Source organism: Sander vitreus, chromosome 22 (genome assembly GCF_031162955.1).
Source record: "Sander vitreus isolate 19-12246 chromosome 22, sanVit1, whole genome shotgun sequence".
Taxonomy (NCBI): Eukaryota; Metazoa; Chordata; class Actinopteri; order Perciformes; family Percidae; genus Sander; species Sander vitreus.
In genome coordinates, this window is record NC_135876.1 from 15,818,700 (window position 1) to 15,836,929 (window position 18,230).

Consider the following 18,230-nt stretch of genomic DNA (forward strand, 5'->3'; position numbering starts at 1 on the left):
CTTTGGGCACAATAGGAGCACTAATGGGACTATCTGCTGTCATTTAGCTTGGTGTGCTTGCTTTACCTCTGAGGGTGAGGCCCTAAATGTGGCTCACCAGGCTAGTGAGAAAAGGGCCCTCTATTAGCAGGAGACAATTAGCATGGCTCTATGTACACAGCTTTAGGAGGCCTCTCCCCAAATATCGGAGTCAAGCACCTGTATTGACATTGGCGGAACACTTTGCCTCAGTGTTCAGGTCCTGCTGAGAATGAAAGCAGAGCATGTCAGTGTGCTCGCTGCGAGCAGCAAGAGTTGTAAATACCTGAGAAGAGTTCAGCAGAAGAGGGGAAGGGTGTGTGATGCTGCTGCTTCTGGAGAAAAAGGTTTAAGATTGATCCAATCAGTGTTTACAGAACTGTGGAATTTCAATTATTGTGCTGATATTGTGAAAAATGTGAATTGTGAATGTATTCATTCAAGTTATTCTGCTTGACTGCTCAGAAACCCAACTACCTCAAACTATTTGTTACAGAACTTTTTTTCTCTCTCTAAAATTAGTTCAAAATTACATCAGTTTACATAGTTCATTCCAGGAAATGTCCGTAGGAAGTTATCAGGAAATCCCGGACTATATTATTTATTTGTTTGTGGTAACCTTACAGTAGTCAAATTTAAAGCAGTATAGTTTGGAGCATTAGCTTTGTGGTTTTCTCCAAACTGACTCCGCCAGATGGATTGCTTCGCATTTGTGGAAAACTGGAGCTCGCGAGATCAGGATGGTCTCATGAGGCTAGTTTTCTCCACCTCTCTGCCAAGAAATATTCCGGAGCATAACCTCCTGTAAAAAGGAAAATTTTCATTTTTACACTTTGTTTTTTTTGTACGGAGTAAACAAAAAATATATAATGTATTAATTAGTGAGCTTTAGAGGGACATATTCTGTTACTGAGCCATGTGGCTAGCAGTTTCCCCTGTTCCCAGTCTTTGGGCTAAGCTAAGTTATGCTAAACGGCTGCTGTAGCCTTATATTTTACAGACATGAGAGTGGTATTGATCTTGGTTATTGATAAAAGGATTAACTTTACCTTTTAGGATACTGTGTATATATGATAATCGGCCTAAAAATTACTCATCGTGTGTAAATTCAACTGTATCTCATGGTTTCCTGATTAATAAATTGTGTTAATTATTTTGTCAAACCACTGATAAACTGAACTGTCACTATGATGCAAAACTATTAAAAGTATATACAGACTTCATATCAGCCGACTCTGAGTGCCTGTGACATGCTTTAAATCATTTTAAGAGCATATATTGATCACTTTGGTAAAAGCAGTTGTTACCTTTGAAACTGTATTTCAACTTTTGTGTTCCATTGAAAAAAGTGAGTCATTTCATATCAGATTAGTCTAAGTGTTTTCCTTTAACTGGAACTAAGCCACACCACCCAGCATTACAACACTTCCCACGTCAATATGAGAGATGATGATATCTGTCTCCTGACATCACTTACTTCTCACTGTGCACCAGTTAGCTCATAAAGAGAAGAATCTGGAGATCCTCTGAAATTGGTTATGGAAGTTTCCAGCAATTGTTTTTTTATGTGAAGATGTAAGGTACTGGTCAGAGGCTCCACTCTTATTTGCTATATGGTCAATTAAGAGCACCACATACAAGACAATATACCCTACAGTAGCCTATATTATTGCTGTCCTGTTAAAACCACGTGTCTCCAAAGCCCTGTTTTCAGCTTTTCAATGCATTTTTCAGATTAGTCAATGGTTTTTTAATAGTTTACTTAGCTACACACCTTATCCTTACACTACATTGCACTATAGGCTATGTACAGAATATTACCACGCACTATCATTGTATAGAGACTTTTTTTTCACGTTATGGATTTTACCTAAACGTGTTTTTATTAGCCTTCCTATAGTTTCTAGTTTTGTTTTATTTTCTAATCATATTATATTCTTGTATAGGCATAATTCTATCTATCTATCTATCTATCTATCTATCTATCTATCTATCTATCTATCTATCTATCTATCTATCTATCTATCTATCTATCTATATAGGCTATGTGCACAAACTCACCACCAGAGGCACTTTATGGGCTCGTGAGTATTTTATAATTATTAGGCCTATTATTATATTAAAAGGCGACGTTAGATGACCTATGTATTTTTCTCATGCAGGTATCGACGGACACACAAGAGTCACATAAATAAGAGGACAGGCAGGAAGCGGCGTGGGCAGCCTCCCTGTGTCACCGCCTGCGTCAGACCAGACGCCAGGAGGGAGTTTTCCACTGACGAAAAAGGCTGCGCTTCTCGGCAGTCTGCTACAGACAAGGGAAGCGCTTCAGCTGGTACGGAGCCCCGTACGGCGGAGACACACAGACAATAGCACCGAGAGCTGTCTATATGCGGGGATAAGCGCTGCATTTCTTCGTGCCATACTGGATTACTCCACTGTTATCACATCGGCTGTTTATCCAACGCTATTTAGTCCCTAATGGTGATCGGATACTTGACTTGGTGGTGAGTACAGCCTATAGACACAGAATGGAGCTGGTGGGTGACTGAACACCGTTTTTGATGTGTTTAACCTCAGCGGAGGAGGGAAGCCAAATAGTTTGAATGTTCTTTCTCTTGTGTTGGAGTCCTTTTTAAATGCGCTGTTTGTGTAGCTGTGTGACAATATGTTGTTAGAAATTAATCTTTACAGTTTGTTGGCTGGGTTTCCTTTTAAACACACTTCATTTAGTCGTTTAACTTGACGCTTTTATTGTCGGCTATACCTACATATTGACATGGTTGGCTGCTTGCTGAAGTGAGTTTTAACTAATTGGGCTGGTTTACACGCAGGTGATTTAATCTGATTGCAAAGGAATAAAATCATGTATTGGTTTAGGCGAGATTCCAACAAGCCGCTCCATTCACTTTTTGATTAATGTATCGATCGCTGATTAATCAGGTTTGTAGAGACTTCACAGCTCACACCAAGCGTGTTTTGCTTTACATTATAGTGTGTTTTCAGATGTGGATTCATTTATGTGTGAACTGTTGATGAGGGCGGCTTTGTGTCCTATTGAACCCGTGCGGAGTTGTTCTTGTTCACCTCAGTGGTGCTGGTGCGCCTCTTGTAACACGAGCGACTCCTGAAGGCACTACATGTGAACACACACACACACACACACACACACACACACACACACACACACACACACACAGCTGACAGGGCTGCTGTCATTAGAATTAGCATTAATCATAAGGAATGATCGGGTCAACTGGGAGAGAGCACCTCACGTCGTGCACGTTCGGCTACATTTAATGATTGCTTTTTGATTGATGGTTGATTTATTTTCACTTGGTGCAGATCTCAGTTTACGCTATGAGCCAGGTGTGGATACGGAATGTTGAGCGCCTTCATTGTTTGAATAATTCTGCACAGGAGCACATGGATATTTTCCTCGTAACCAATAATTATGACTCATAGCCTATGATGTTTGTTATTTCAACCTCTGGAAAAAAAACAGCGAGTGTGTCTGCTGTTTGTTTAGCCTATTTACAAGATGATTATTTTCATCAGAAGCTGTTAGTAATGCATTATTCAGAAATGGCACTATTAGTCTGAGGCTCTTATTTTATAGAGCCAGACTATCTGTTTTTGATAAAGCGACTGACTGAATCAATTTAATCGTCTCTAGCGCGACCTCACCCGGATCCTTTTTGGAATCATGTTTTCTGGAATTAGGCTACAGAGAGCAGAATGATCCTTTGTTTACAGAGAAGGGAATATAGGACTTGACGCTGTGCATTTCACGTGCATTTCCCAGGAATGTGCACTGATGTTGAATATCTCACTTGTGTAGTAGGCTAGGTAGGTTAGTCTATATAGTATATTTTTTATGATCCCTCTAAAAATAACAACCAACCAAAATGTTCTCTTAAACCTAAATGGCATGAAGCAACAAAAGCTATTTGCAATTTTTGGAGGAATTTCAATAATGGTCATCCATGACTGACTCCCTCATCTCCATCATATGATCCTGTACTTGGTTAACCTTGTGGTGTCTGCAGCTGTCAGCATAGATGATCTGGATGGCCACTTCCTGTTCACTGCAGTGTATGTTTCACAACCTCAGGAAGCTCACACACACTTTTAGCTGGGAGACGCAGCAGCAGTAGTGCTGGGTTCAGACAAGGTTGTCTGTGCCGGCTTCATTTTGGTCACGCAGGATGGCCCCACGCTTTTGTGAGAGGGGGCGAGGGGGTGGTGGTGGGGGTTGCAGGGAGTCTGCTCATGGTCTCTCACACAGCAGTGGAAAGAGTTCCCATCTGCTTTGTCCTCTCCCAGCATTCCATACTGCAAGTGTCCCAGACTGGAGCATGACCCCTGAATCCACCACACACACACATATACACACACACACACACACACACTCTTACTTACTTTTTTATATTTCTTTGTGCAAAGTGAGACTTTCCCCAGGAATTAGTGTACTTAAAATCAGCCCTGTTTTACAATTGGAGTAAACTAACCCAAATCAGTAACAGTCTGACTCCTGCAGGCATCACCTGGCTATTAAAGTTTGGCCTGCATAGCAGATTAATGGCAGCTGAGGGCATGTGAGGTCCACGTGCAAGCTAATAACCCTGTCAGGTGTGGCCAGTAGAGGTAGCTTGCTCGGCTGCCTTATGGGAATAGGACTTTCCAGTGGTAAGCAGTAGAAAGCACATCTGGCTTAGATAGAGACTGTGTTCTTCTCCCACTATTACAGCAAGAGTGGCGCTGCCAGAAAGGAATTCCTGTGGCAGGGAGACATGACATTATTTATTTGTTTGGTACAATCCTCCCTCCTTCTTCCCACTACCTCTCCTTTTTGGAATTGGAGTGTGCCCGGGTCGGGGCAGAGGAACAGAATGTTTCTGTGGCACAGTCAGAGTGAGCTTTGGGCTTCAGGGAGAACAACAGACTCATAGAGGAGAAAACAGGAGCTCTCCCTGCTTTGTTCCAGCAGGTGGAGCGCTTCTGAGTAACAGCTGAGTTTAAGAAACAAGCCAGTGTTTCCCCAGCTGTACAGGCGCTGGAATCCAGCCCGCCGGCACCTTGATGGCTCTGATCAATTACCCCCTGTCTCCTCAGTGACAGAGCTGGAAGTGAGAGCTGCAATACCATGAAGCCTGGAGGGGGCAGCCTGCCCAGACATGCTCCTACACACACAGTAAGACTCCCAGGTTCATCATTATCACATTTTATGAGCACTCAACTCAGTCAGTCATTCAGGCACTGCACAGGGTTGTCAGTGTGCCATGTAAATGCTTTCGGCTGGCTAAGTTTAGTGTGACTTGTCGCTCCCACCCACACTGTTATCTGCTGCACAGGAGCAGGACAGGCAGTGCAAGGGGGCAAAGTCAACTGTGACTTGTCCTGTTGGGCTGCAGGGCAGACAGGGTCAGTTTAAACCGGCTACTGGGATATGTCTTCACACATGCAGGGATGCATGCAGCCTCTTTTTCCCTTTTGGCTTTTAAGATTTTCCTGGACATACAAATTCCACTCTTTTTTTGTTTTAAAGTATTACCTAAAGTGAAGAGGTAGAGCAATGCTATTAGCTAAATTGCTGTTGAATGTTCTTAATGAGTGATTGATTAAACTTAAACATTTTTAACATTCTCAGCTGTTGGAATAATTTAAGATTCCTTAAGAACTTGATGAGCTATCTGTAGATAAAATAATAATGAATTGGGATTCATATTAACAGCCTGTAGCTGCATGTATCAAGATAATCTTATTCGAATGACATAGTTATGCGTCTGACTTGAGCTGTGTAGTTCTTCTGGTGACAAATCTCCTCGCCAGAGATTTATCTTCCCAACTCTGTGACAACTGGCTGGGGAGCACCTCAGCGGATGCGTCCTTTATCTGCCTGCCTGTGTGTGGTTGATGGAATGACAGTGATGCATAATTTAGTGCGCCATTGAAAACATGCTGTGCTCCTTCTCTGGCTCGGCTGTCCGATCCCATCCATTCTCTGTTTAGAGCAGACATTCACAGGCACGGCTTACTTGAGGAGCTGGCTCTGAATTCTTCTCTTTCATCTTTGTTCTTTTTTTCCTCCCTTCCCTCCACCCTTTTTCAAATGAGTCATTGCACGATTGTTGTCTTTTTTTCACCCATTCCCTTGTTCCATCCGCTCTCCCTGCTCTGTTGGCCTTGTTCTGTGGGTGCAGGCAGTGGCTGAGCAGGCTGAGAAGCTCCTGATTGACTACAAGCCGTCCCCTTGCCAGGATTAACCTCTCACCATTGTTTCTGCCCGTTAAACAGGATTAACAAATCAATGTGTCAGGTAGACTGCAGTCAAGAGACAATGACCCAGTTCTGACACCACTAGCCACCCCCCCCCCCTCAACCTCTCTCCCTCTTCTCCCCTTCTGCCTCACTGCAGCTTTTAATTAAAAAGACTTTGCTTAGCTGGCGCTATGCACTCCCTTGAGGATGCCTCGCAGCTTTGTTTTCATGTTTTTTTTTTTTTAACAGGGAATTGGGGGTGGGAGTAATGTCAAAAATGTAAGTTGTACCCATGTGTGCTCCTCTTTTATATGTATGCTGTGGTGTGGTGTTCAAAACACACTTGTTGCCTGATCAGTGAATATGTAAGCAACAGATGCTGCACCCAGATGTTTCTAAATTGTTTCAAGGCAAATCCCATGATGTGATAATATTAGTAGCTGTGAAAGGCATTTGGAGATTATTGCCTGCTCGAGAGAGTTGATGGATGGGAATTGAGCGACTGCCTTTCTCATTGGTTCGGTAATGTGAAAAACCGCTGAGGTGGTCACAATGTAAAGGATGCCTTTTTGTTTGTTGCAGGGACGGTATGAGCCAGCTTGACCCGTTGCAAGGTGATTCATTCATCATATGTGCACTGGGGACAACAATATCAGACTGCAGCAATAACAACCCCCCCCCCATACAGCTGCAAAGCTGCCCCCACTGCCTATACAAAGGTGTCAGCCTCTTGCCCTTGACTCTGATTTCTCTTTTATCCTTGTCAAAAGGCAGGAACGGTTTTACATAATTGCTCCCTGTTGCATGCTGAAAATGACCTTTCTTCTTACCTGCTTAGGCATTTTTTTTCCTGTTCTGCAATTGCTGACGCTTGCATAACATCCCGATAAGACAAACCAGGCATGCAGGCTACACGTGGAGTTAAAGTTCCTTTTAATGTCATTGGAGGATCTCTGGGCATGACGTATCATGTCTTTGACCCATTGAGCCGTCCTCTAAGGAGTAGAGGTGACAAATTAGCCTGTTGGCAGGACGGCTTGGTGTGTCTAGCCATGTTCGGTCTAATAATTGACATGTTTGCTACATAAATTGAACTAACTTAAATCTAATCTGCAGTTCTCCCAAAAAGAAAAAAATCAAGCCAAAAAAATTAAAGTGCATTCCTTACATGTTTCAGCTGCAGCAGCTATAAATGATTTGGCTGCGATTCCAAAGACGGTAAACAGGTTGATGGTAAAAATGATGTATTTATGGGTAAAGTAAAAGCCTCCTTTCCCATTCCACATCATGGAAGGGAGTGTCTGCGCTGGACTTGAGCCCAGTCATGTCTTCCCTCTCCCTTCACTTCCTTCCTCTCCTCCAACCCTCCGTCCCTCTTTGTTTAAGTTAGCAGGAGCTCGGCCCCCGGACTGCGATGATGACTTGTCTTGTATAGCAGTCGCCTCGCGCTTCCCAGAAATTGTGACAAAGACTGTGTGTTGTTTGGTAGAGATACGTGATGCATTAACCTCACCGTAACCATAAAACACACCAGCCGTAAACCTTCCTTCTCATCCAACATGTTCATTTTTTATGTTTGTGGTTTGTTCTTTTTTTCCTGCAACACGCTGAGGTTGATTTGGTTGAGCAACAAGAGTAGGCTATTATTCAGGACTAAACAAAGATTTAAAGATATCAACCAAGCCTGTACATGGAAGAGGTTTCAGAGATATTGGCCATATTTTGGAAGAATAGAGGGTAAATGGCATTCTCTCCCCTCATGATCATCTTTTTTTCTCCTTGTCTCTTGTCTGTATGTCTACCTGCCTGTCTCTCTCAAAGGATTGATTGTCTTTATCGCTGAGCCAGCAGCCCCTCTCACGGGAGCTCTGAAAGAATACACGCAGGAAACAAAACATCTTGACTGCATAGCTGTACATATTTACTATTAGGGCTATGCAAACACATTAAACAGGACAAGTGGGAAATTGCCCCGGCGTTGACCCGCTTATTTGATAGTGCTGCCTAAAGGGAATGATTCAAATTAAATGTCTATGGCTGAATTTGGTCACCCCTGTGCTCGGTCCTTCCTTCTAATCAATGCATTTGCTGAGCTGATGAGATTTGGAAGAGGGTGAAGGGTCCAGTCATTTTTGACGTTTGTCAATAGGCCTGATTGATTGCTTCCTGCGCCATGGCTATCTTCTACTCTCAGTTAAGTGCAGCTCGAGATATGGATGGATACAGTCTCACATGGCCGAGCACAGGACTCGCTTGTACCAATAACGCTGTAAAAGCTGTGTGTGTGTGTGTGTGTGTGTGTGTGTGTAAAAGCGTCAATGCAACATAGAGATCATGTTTATTCATTGGTTCTGGCTGTGTTATATTACTGTACATTCATAAGACAAAACTTCAAAGCTGTTAAAATAAGTGTAAATCATTTCCTAATAACCCCAACCTCTGCTCTTTCTTGCAGATTGTTCGAACTAACGCCATGAGTGGGCTTCTCAAGAGGAAGTTTGAAGAGGTGGATGAGGATCCATGCTACTCCTCACTCTCCTCCCTCTCCTCTGCCTGCTCAGGCTGGGACTCGGAGGGGGAGAGCTGCTACTCGGACACCCTGGATTCCACTCCCAGCAACCCCAGCTCCCCAGCAACACATTTCAACAGTGAGTGTCCTCTTCCAGCAACAATAAATCATAGAAAAAGCTGATGGTACATGCTTTTAAATGCATTCTCTTGCCTTGTCTTTACTGCCCTGCGGAGGCTCTGATAACAAACCCATAAAAACGGGGGAGAGTTAAGGAATTTAGGCAGCTGGCAGCTCATGAAACATTTCACAGAAATTATTTCAGACTTCTGCAATGAATGCCCCTTTTGATTGTATGCCCTAAAGCTGCAAAATGGCTAATCACATTATGCAGTGGCTGCTCACCTTGGCTCGGTCTGCACCTTCTTCCCAGAGCCTTGCAGACAGACAGAGCCTCACCTTTTTTCTTGAGAGATATTGGTCGAGAGGCTTCACAGTGTTTCTGTCTGGACCTGGGTGCGTCTGCTGGCCTTTAGGGGACCGGCTGTGTTGGAGAGGGATTGTAGGGGGAGAAGGGCAAACATTTGTGAGGTTTCCAGGATGGCGGGGCAGGGAGCCAGGAGGAGAAGCGTGGCAGGTTGCCAAGGCTGGGAACACACAGAGCCTTGTCTGAAGCCCGGGCGTGCACCCAGCACAGGTGCTGAAAGAGGTTGGGTGAAGGGATACAAAAAAAGGGGGGTAGGACAATCAAGAAAAGAAGGCTTGCAGACACATCTAGAGGAGCAGATTGTGCAAACCATTATAATCCGGTGTTTGTGTTGGACAGAAAGATTCCTGCCATTATGAGGTGAAGGGGGAAAAACAGCCTGCAAAGCTATCCTGTTAGAGGCAGAAGAGTAGGTGTCATTTGTTTCCTGCAGGTGTCATAAGCCTGACTGGATTTGACGGATGTAAAGCTGAAACTGGCAGTTTGTTTCATCTGTATTACCCCTAGCGACAGATTTAGTCCACATAGTAAATCTACTGTCTGGACCTGCATTGGGGTAAAAGGTTGTTTTTCAACCTCTGAGCTTCAATTATCACACAGAGTACACACATTTTCCTGTTGGAGGGAAGTTGTTCAGGGTGTGTCCCAAAAAAAGCTCCATGGCTGAGAAAAAGGGAATCTACAAGAAATTCCCCACCACATAATAAAGGTGTAATGCAACACGTGGAGTAATAGCATCCTTTTCTTTTCACATATACATGGACAACATTTTTTTTACATGTCTTAAAGCAAGGCTCAAAAGTTGTGTTGAATATTACTGGGCAGAGGAAGTGGAATTTCTAATAATGCTTGAATAATTGTTCCCACATATGGTTCCACTTTGATTCCCATATGGTTTCATTGTATTTGTCTGAGTATAGAAAGATGGCTAGTTGCTTTGGGTTCTGAATGTTTTCAACAGAGAAAGGACCTTTGACTCCTCTCAGTCACTGGGCCATTTGTGGCGATTGTCAGCTTGCACAGAGACCAGGGTGGGCCATTTTTATTCCTGTCCTGGAGCTACACTTCCACCCTCGACCTCTTCCGCAAGCCCCGAGCATTTATTCACCCGTTTGTGAGATCCTGGCAGCTCTGCTTCCTCCACAGTGTTGGCCACCACAAGGAAATTCCAGAACTGGGTGGTTTTTGTCTCAGAGTAGGACAAGAAACAAGGCTGAATGGATTCTCGTTAGTTTAGGTTTCACTTTAAAAGGATGTAAGTGTGTTCAGGCTCCTGTTAGCAGTGTGTTTTAATTAGGTACATGATAAGGCTTGGTTGAGGACTAGGGCAATGAATCAAAGGGGTGTCCTTTTACAGTCTGTTCAGCAGGGTTTGCACACATCTCAAGACTTCACATGGTGGGGCATTATGCCATCTAGTGGCACATAAAAACAATTAAGCCAGTTCGAAAGAATTCACCAATAACCATCTGGTTAAAAATCCAATCTCCTTCTTAGACAAGATGTATTCTTAATCTATTCTTTCCCCATCAACAGCAACATCCATCCTTAAGAAATCCAAGAGAGCACGACGGGGCAAAGTTACCTTTGACCAGGTGACAGTGTTCTTCTTCCCTCGGTGCCAGGGCTTCACCAGTGTTCCCAGTCGGGGAGGATGCACTTTAGGCATGATGCAGCGCCACAGCACGCTCCGCACATATTCGCTTGCTGAGTTTGCTGTGGAGCAGCGGCTCCTACGCCGGGAAAAATTCCTTAACAGACTTAGGGAGGAAAAGCTGGAAGCTCTCAAATTGAAGGTGAGCAAAGTTGCACTAAAGTGTATCAAATAATTTGTAAAAATCCCCAAATTCTGATGCGCAAATTCAGTACAACTATTACTCATTTGATGCCTTTTGTCCTCACCAGCTAACTAAGAACGGAACCCAAGAGAACGAGGAGGCGGAACAGCTAACGGTGGACGACATCCCTGAGCAGGACATCGACATCAGTGGGGCCAATTTGGACGAGGTCTCTTTCCTCCAGCCCTACCCGCCAAAACGTCGCTACGGACTGCTCAAAGCAGCCGGTGTGAAGAAGATCGAAAAGGAGGAGAAGCGGCAGCTGCATGAACTGAGGATCTCCAGGGAGAACTGCGGTTGCGACTGCCAGGGCTTCTGCGAGCCTGAGACATGTAGCTGCAGCCTAGCTGGTATCAAATGTCAGGTAAGAGCCAAAAATCCCCTAAACTGCGATTCAACAACAAGGGCTCCAATCACAATACAATTAGGACTTCTTATCTGTAATTTTACAAGATATTTAACTACTTCCTTCTGCTTTCCACAGATGGATCATTCCTCTTTCCCATGTGGCTGTACCAAGGACGGCTGTGGAAACACAGAAGGGCGCATTGAGTTCAACTCCACCAGGGTACAGACGCATTATATCCACACTATCATGAAGCTAGAGCTGGAGAAGAGGCTGGAGGAGCAGTCGAGCACAGAGGAGGAGGAGGAGAACACAACCACCTTACCAGCAGTGCCCTCCTTCCCCTTTAGTTCAGAATTGGCGGCAGCTGGAGAGAACAGTTGCAGCAGCGATATGACAGATTTATCAGACTCTTCAGGTCAGAGTGAGGACTCTGAGGCAGGTGAGAGCCGGTGTGAGCATCGCACCCAGCTGGATGTGGATGAGAAAGGCCTGAGCCGCATTTTCAGTTTCAGTGACGCAGAGAACGGCTCACGAAGTATCAGGGACGGTGGGAACTGTAAAGACACTTGCTGCCCAGACCAACGGCATGAACAGCAACAGCCATCTACGGAGGCTTTTAGTAGCTTTAGCATGGTGGACTTTGCTGACGACAATGACAATATAGACGCCGCGCTGTTGGGCGATCACACAGACAATCGAGCAACAACCATTTCAGAACTTTTGGATGAGAACGCCAACCAGGAAAACGGCCTATTCCATAGCAGCAGTGTGCCGCGCACGCCCTCCCCTACCATCGATCGCTCTGCAAATTATAACATGGACCTGAGCCTCTCCTCGGAGTCAGACCTGGAGTTCTTTGACGGTTTCCCCTGCTTGGGGCCCAGCTCGCTCTACAACTCCCTCAAGGAGTACGAACACATGGACAACTTTTTTCAGTTTCAGTTGCCTAGTTACCCTAGCTTCCCTCCGGCGAGCGACCCCGGGACCTGCCTCCTGGAGTCGCTGATTGGCCTTTCAGAATCCGTCCCAGAACCCCCTGCCACATTTACAGACAATCAGCTGTTGGAGGAAGCCATGAAGTTGTCTGTGATGGAGTCTGTGAAAGTTTGACAAAACGTGAAAATGTGTGGACGGTGCAAGAAAAAAATCATGGGTTTTGGAGGGGACCGACCATGCACATAAGAAGTCAATGTCAACGTGATTTTTGAAGGAAGCTGTGATTTCCTTCTTGCCTAATAAATGTTTAAATTCCAGACTTGCCTTCAAAACGTTAGCAAAGCAGTTTGGGATGATTGCTGTGTGAGATGGCAGCTAGTGTTAAAAGTGATACAAATTAAGATCAATTTGCCCAGGCCCATAGAAACCAATGATGGCTCTCAGTTCCTAAGAAAGCTCTTTTAACCAAACCCAGATCACCAACCATATGCTAAACAGGAATCAACCTTAACCAGGGCCAGGTTGGGAATCTCAACACAGCTGAATGTGCACCTCAGGGATTTTTTCTAGCTTTCTAGCTTTTGGAGGCAATGTATGGTGACCATTGCTGTGATGGCCTTCATATGGAACCGAGTCAAATCACAACATAGTCCTGTTCATGTCCTCCCTTTGGGCTTACACCCAGATGACTTGAGTAGGTAGGGTCCTCCCTGTGTTGAATCCTGAAGCTAGATGACTCTTTCTCCTCAAGATCTCTCCCAAGGGTCTTCTATGGTACAAAAAAAAAATCCCTCTAAAAGCTCCTCGATCAGCACTTTATCTGTGAAAATAGTTATGTAATAGGCATTGTTGTGGTTTTATGGGGTCGATTCAACAGTTCAACGCTAAATTATGGAGTTTCTTATTTATGAGCTGGGTAACTAGAAATAATGCTCATACCATTTTAAAGCTGTAGCTTGTATTGTCTTTATTATAACTTTTGTTTTTAAATTATTTCCTTTTTATGATTTTATTCTATTTATTTCAGATAAAGCCTACTTTCACTCAAGAAGCACTGTGGTTTGATATTTTCACCTGAAAGTGCAATCTTCCTTCCTTTTTTCCATATCACATTAAGTCATTGTTATGGGAAATGGGACCACAAGTCCATCAGAAAGTATTTAATATCTATTCTCTTTTACATTTAACATTTTTGAGGATAACTTATTATGTCATCACTTCATTAGTTATTTAATTTAAGACATTTTGGCAATAAAATGGGGTGTTGTGAAGTTTACTGGATGTGCCTGCTTATCAGGGGAGCCATGCCTGCCAATGGTGTGTGCACAGTGCTTCCATATAAGCTTCGGGACTGAAAACTGTGGAATCCCCCTAATCACTGAAACTAAATTATGGGTCTATTGTATCGCTGCCTATAATGTAACCATAGAAAATTACACTAATATTTTGTAACTAATTTATGTAGCTTGACAAAAGAATTCTAATCACTGACAAATTGAATATTTTATTAAGAAAGAAAAATGAGTAATTTTCAATCTGGGAAAACCTTTGTAATATATGAATTATAGAGATATGTATACTTATGAAGGTTATCGCTCTCTAGCATTCTGAAGTATTTTTCATAGGCAGTCTTATGGTTAGATATATTAGCAAAATGCCACTAAAACTAAGTAAATTGCAAAGATCAATTTGATTGTATTCTGAATTTCTTGGAAGTCTGTGACTTGGGTTACATTATGTGATAATTACACATGTAAAGGGTTTTTGTGGATAAAAACTGCATATATTATACATTTTTTTATCGCACACACAAACCCTGAAAATTGAAGCGTTGCCTCATTCGTGATAGAACACCTTTCAAAGGTGATTCTGCTGTCACCTGTGGGAACAGCTGAGGACACTAGAGAGTAGATGTACATATCTCACCCTTTCTACAGCTGTTTTAACAACCTTTCTGGACCCTTTAGAAATTATGCATGCAGGTCCTGTTTGTTAAAACTTCTTCTGATTACTTGTATACTTTGAAAAAGTGCTGAGTGCACATTGGAAATGTATTATTCGCTTTTTGCCTTTTTGATTACTTTGAAATCCATCCGATATATGTTCTTATGCCATGAAGAGGGCACTGATTTTTGCAAGCAAACATTTGTTTCTATTGTATAAAACATCAATTTTCATGAAGAAATGGCAACAGTAAGTGTTTATCAATGTAATGTATTACAGTACAGCTTTTTTAATTTTGTTTTCAAAGAACGTGTCTTACTTTTTGCCTTTTGTGTTGTACATATTTCTGCTTGAATGGTCCTGCAGAGCAAACAGAGCAAACAAAGCTGCTTTATTTTTTACATATTCACACCTTAACCTGCTGTTAAACAGTTTCTTTCATCTAAGCCATTTTGACAGCCTGTCCCTCCAAATAATAAAAAAAACATTTTCTAAATGCTGTTGTTTGTCATATGCTGTTTTGTTAAAATGAACTTTAAGCTACATAATAAACCTGAGTGAAGTTTAGATTCAGAGGATAAGCAAATATGCCCATATTGCAGTCTTTGATTTATCTTATGCATATTTTATGTAGTCTTGGCTTCCTAACTGAAAAGATTTTCAATGGTTTCATGTTCTAACCTACTAAAATCACATTTTCTATAGCATTAAAGGAAGTAAATAGTCCACGTTCACATTAAATGCATTGACATTCTTTTGTTTTTTTTTGTGTGTAAACCACTGGAATTCATCTGTGGCTTCTGGTCTCCATGGTTAAGAGAAAAACACTTTATGTGATGTCACGCTGTAGTCTCCTGACTACCACCACAAACATATGGCCAGAAACTCCAGACAAGAAGGAAATGTCATGGTGGTGACTGCATATATAGCTCACATTTGGACAGCATTAAGAAAATGTGGTTCTCGTTAGTCCTTAGGTAGATGTTACAAGAATTCCTTTTGGTTTTCTTTGATTCTGACTACATTAAAAGGTTTTACCTCTGTGCCACGTTACCACTTAATAAGTCTAATATAAGTCCAGTCTCTTTGGTCTTTTGGTTTAAAACAGCCTTAGGATTTTGTCATCCACTGGGATTGCAGCAGATTGGGAGGTCAGAGGTTCAGGATTGTTACCATTCGCCCAGGGGCCCTTTAGCTGTGGCCCCATTTGCAGACTAGTTGTAAGCAAATGATATAGTATACTATAGTCAGTTATTTAGTCTTAACATGAAGCACTATCGCCACTCTTTGGCTAAATTAATGTTAAGCACACAAATGAATGAGATGCAAATTGATTTTATTTCACAGGTTCCATTTGAGAGAATACACTGTGCCACCTATAGGACTATCTGGAGAAAAAAAACATACAAAGAAATGAAAAGTCAGGCAACTGAAATAGACAGACAAAAACTAGTGACATTTTCAGAATCACATTATAGAGATAACAGGAGGCTTACTGAAAAGATCCAGTCTTCGAAGGAAGAGACTCTGGTGAAGACAGTGGGTTTAGTCACTTGGTTGCACTCGCCAGATGGACCGTAACTGACAACACCGTGGACCGTCCAGGCTCCATTTGTGAAGCAGCTCAGGGGACCTCCGGAGTCGCCCTGGGACAGGTAGAAACAAAAATAGGGCTCCAGTTTGAAGACTGTGGAATATACCTCTTACTCAGCTTCTTTTATATAGCTTTTACTTAGACAGAGATCTACTGGGTGGCATTATGATGTCAGAGTGATCATCCTAAATTAGTAAATAAGTTGCAAGTGAAGGATCACTTACAATACCATTTAAGTGTGGAGATTAACTTTAAATTACAGTAAAAGAAATAAGACACAAATAATTCAAAAGAACATTTGAATTGTCATGGTCTTGCATTTATGGAAATCAAAAAAGTATGCAAACATATGTTTGCTGTACCTGGCAGCCTGATATGACTCCATCCCCTCCAGCACACACCATGGTTTCCAAAGCATTGCTGCCCCACCAGTTAGGCTGGGAGCAGACTGAATGCTCCACCACATTGATGGGAGCCACCTGCAGGATGGCAGGGATGCTCCCTATGTCTGTGAAAAGAAAGTGTTTTTTATTAGATGTGCATTAATGGTTTTCATGGGACATATAGTATATGTGTTGTGTGTGTGTCAGAGTCTTCTCACAGTCTATGAGTCCCCAGCCGGTGATATAACAGGTGAACTCATGAGGCAGCATCTCGTGAGGGTAGGGAAGGGTGGCGATGGCCACATAGCCGTTGTCAGTCACAGGATTAGCCAGTCTCAAGAGAGCAATATCATTTCTAATAGACACAAAAAAGAAGCAAAGTTGTGACTGTTTTGACTTGAGGGGGAGGTAGTAGTAGTATATAGTAGTTCTGTTACCACCAACTTGTGAAAGACACCTCATTCCAAAGTCCTACAGCTCTTTGGCCAAAGTTGAGGGAAAGGGGTAATACAGGATTTCTCCCACTTGTAAATGTGAACGCATGTGATGCCCCCACCCTCGAAACTATCCCCTTGGGCCACTGCTATCAAAATAAGTTGTGCTTTTAAATGGCTAAATTGAGGTAAGTGGTCTGACTTGTTTTTACTTTACCCTTTGCTAAGGTCTTCAGTCCAGCCAGGATGGACATGAATCATTTCCACACGGCTGAACTGCTCGCTGCCGTCATACTCATACAGGTTGTAATCACCCACCACCACACGGTACAGACTAGCATCCATGCTGACAGGAAAGTAAGAAGCAAAGACACACTGTGTTTATTTACAATCATTTATCCAGCAGACAAGGAATAATATGTCAATAAGGACAGTGAGACACCAACCTGAGGATACAGTGAGCTGCAGTCATAATGTAGAAATTACTAATGATAGTGCCTCCACAGATGTGGTAGAAATAACCATCACTGTATGAATCATACTGGAGAGAAGCCTGAGAGAAAACAGAGAACAAATAGACACTGATAACAATAAGAGGCTTTCATGTTATTTCAGAAATCAAATAAGTATGATGAGGTCTACAGTATAGCAGCTCAATATTGAGCCTATTTGCTCAATTAGAAATAAGAAAACCACTGTTAATGTGTATTATACTGACACAAAAGCCCCACAATTGTATAGAATCACTGTAAAAAAGACGTGCTTATAGGTTTTACCTGCCATCTCCAAGTGTTGGGTTTAGCATCGTGGCCTCCTATGACCCTCTCATTGTGGACGTTATGGTTGAAGGGTGTTTCAGCACAAATCAGCCCTTTGGTGCACACATGAGCATGAAAAGAGAGAACAGTATTGTAATTGTGTTAATGTTCACAAACAAAACTGTAAAGTGTTGAATGTTGAAAAACTTACCAATGCAGGACAGGCAAGCCACAAGCCAAATCATGTTGGAGCACTGAGGACCAGATGCTGTTTACTACCGGTATTTATATCAGTTTGAGATTAAAAGACCTTCAGAAAGTACTATCATGGTGGGAGAATAGCAGCTGCATTTACATGCAGGCCAATTCAACTGAACCATCTGTAAAGAGCATAACTCAAATACACATTTCCCTACAGATAGCTGTTGAAACTGATCAACAAGAAGAACATTTTCCACAGCCTGCTAACATGACTTTATTCAACCCGACAGCCTATTTCAGTGGAAGATACGGATGTGTAATTATGTAGTACAAACATAAATACCTATATATGCATATAAAAAGTCATTAAGATAGGAATGTAGAAACTTCTGGAGCTAGTATTTTATAAAATCAAATAAATATAAAATATAATCTTTTAAAATGTAAACATTATTGTCGTTATTGTTATGATGTTCTGTGGGAATATAACCTGTTGAGTGTTTAAATGGTTGATTGGT

The 18,230-nt window shown here is 42.5% G+C and overlaps 2 protein-coding genes across 3 annotated transcripts; one reads left to right on the top strand and one right to left on the bottom strand.

Annotated features, from left to right (window-relative positions):
• Positions 1–2,211: 2,211 nt before the first annotated feature.
• csrnp1b (cysteine-serine-rich nuclear protein 1b) lies at positions 2,212–12,662 on the top strand. 2 transcript variants are annotated; one of them, XM_078280288.1, is made up of 6 exons: positions 2,212–2,525; positions 5,134–5,212; positions 8,735–8,927; positions 10,812–11,071; positions 11,181–11,477; positions 11,598–12,662. In XM_078280288.1, the coding sequence occupies exons 1-6, from the start codon at positions 2,500–2,502 to the stop codon at positions 12,570–12,572; spliced, it is 1,830 nt and encodes a 609-aa protein (XP_078136414.1). In that variant the 5' UTR covers positions 2,212–2,499; the 3' UTR covers positions 12,573–12,662. The 2 variants fall into 2 exon arrangements, with proteins under 2 accessions (XP_078136414.1, XP_078136415.1); XM_078280289.1 differs by lacking the exon at positions 5,134–5,212 and having other exon boundaries at positions 2,215–2,525.
• A 2,999-nt stretch (positions 12,663–15,661) lies between these two features.
• LOC144536935 (chymotrypsin-like elastase family member 1) lies at positions 15,662–17,792 on the bottom strand. The gene is made up of 8 exons (XM_078280290.1): positions 17,723–17,792; positions 17,530–17,624; positions 17,200–17,306; positions 16,971–17,099; positions 16,538–16,674; positions 16,299–16,444; positions 15,839–15,988; positions 15,662–15,730 (listed from the first exon to the last, which is right to left on the bottom strand). Exons 1-8 carry the CDS (start codon positions 17,754–17,756, stop codon positions 15,719–15,721), a joined length of 810 nt encoding a protein of 269 aa, XP_078136416.1. The 5' UTR covers positions 17,757–17,792; the 3' UTR covers positions 15,662–15,718.
• Positions 17,793–18,230: the final 438 nt, after the last annotated feature.

What these genes read in the sequence shown, in the direction of transcription:
- csrnp1b (XM_078280288.1), top strand. Translation starts at nt 2,500, where the DNA reads ATGGTGATCGGATACTTGACTTGGTG. An exon ending in GACATGCTCCTACACACACA is followed by an intron (nt 5,213 to 8,734) that starts GTAAGACTCCCA and finishes TCTTTCTTGCAG; the next exon opens with ATTGTTCGAACTAACGCCAT. An exon ending in TGGAAGCTCTCAAATTGAAG is followed by an intron (nt 11,072 to 11,180) that starts GTGAGCAAAGTT and finishes TGTCCTCACCAG; the next exon opens with CTAACTAAGAACGGAACCCA.
- LOC144536935 (XM_078280290.1), bottom strand. Translation starts at nt 17,756, where the DNA reads ATGATTTGGCTTGTGGCTTGCCTGTCCTGCATTG. An exon ending in ACTGAAGACCTTAGCAAAGG is followed by an intron (nt 16,675 to 16,970) that starts GTAAAGTAAAAA and finishes TGTGTCTATTAG; the next exon opens with AAATGATATTGCTCTCTTGA. An exon ending in GAGTCATATCAGGCTGCCAG is followed by an intron (nt 15,989 to 16,298) that starts GTACAGCAAACA and finishes TACCTGTCCCAG; the next exon opens with GGCGACTCCGGAGGTCCCCT.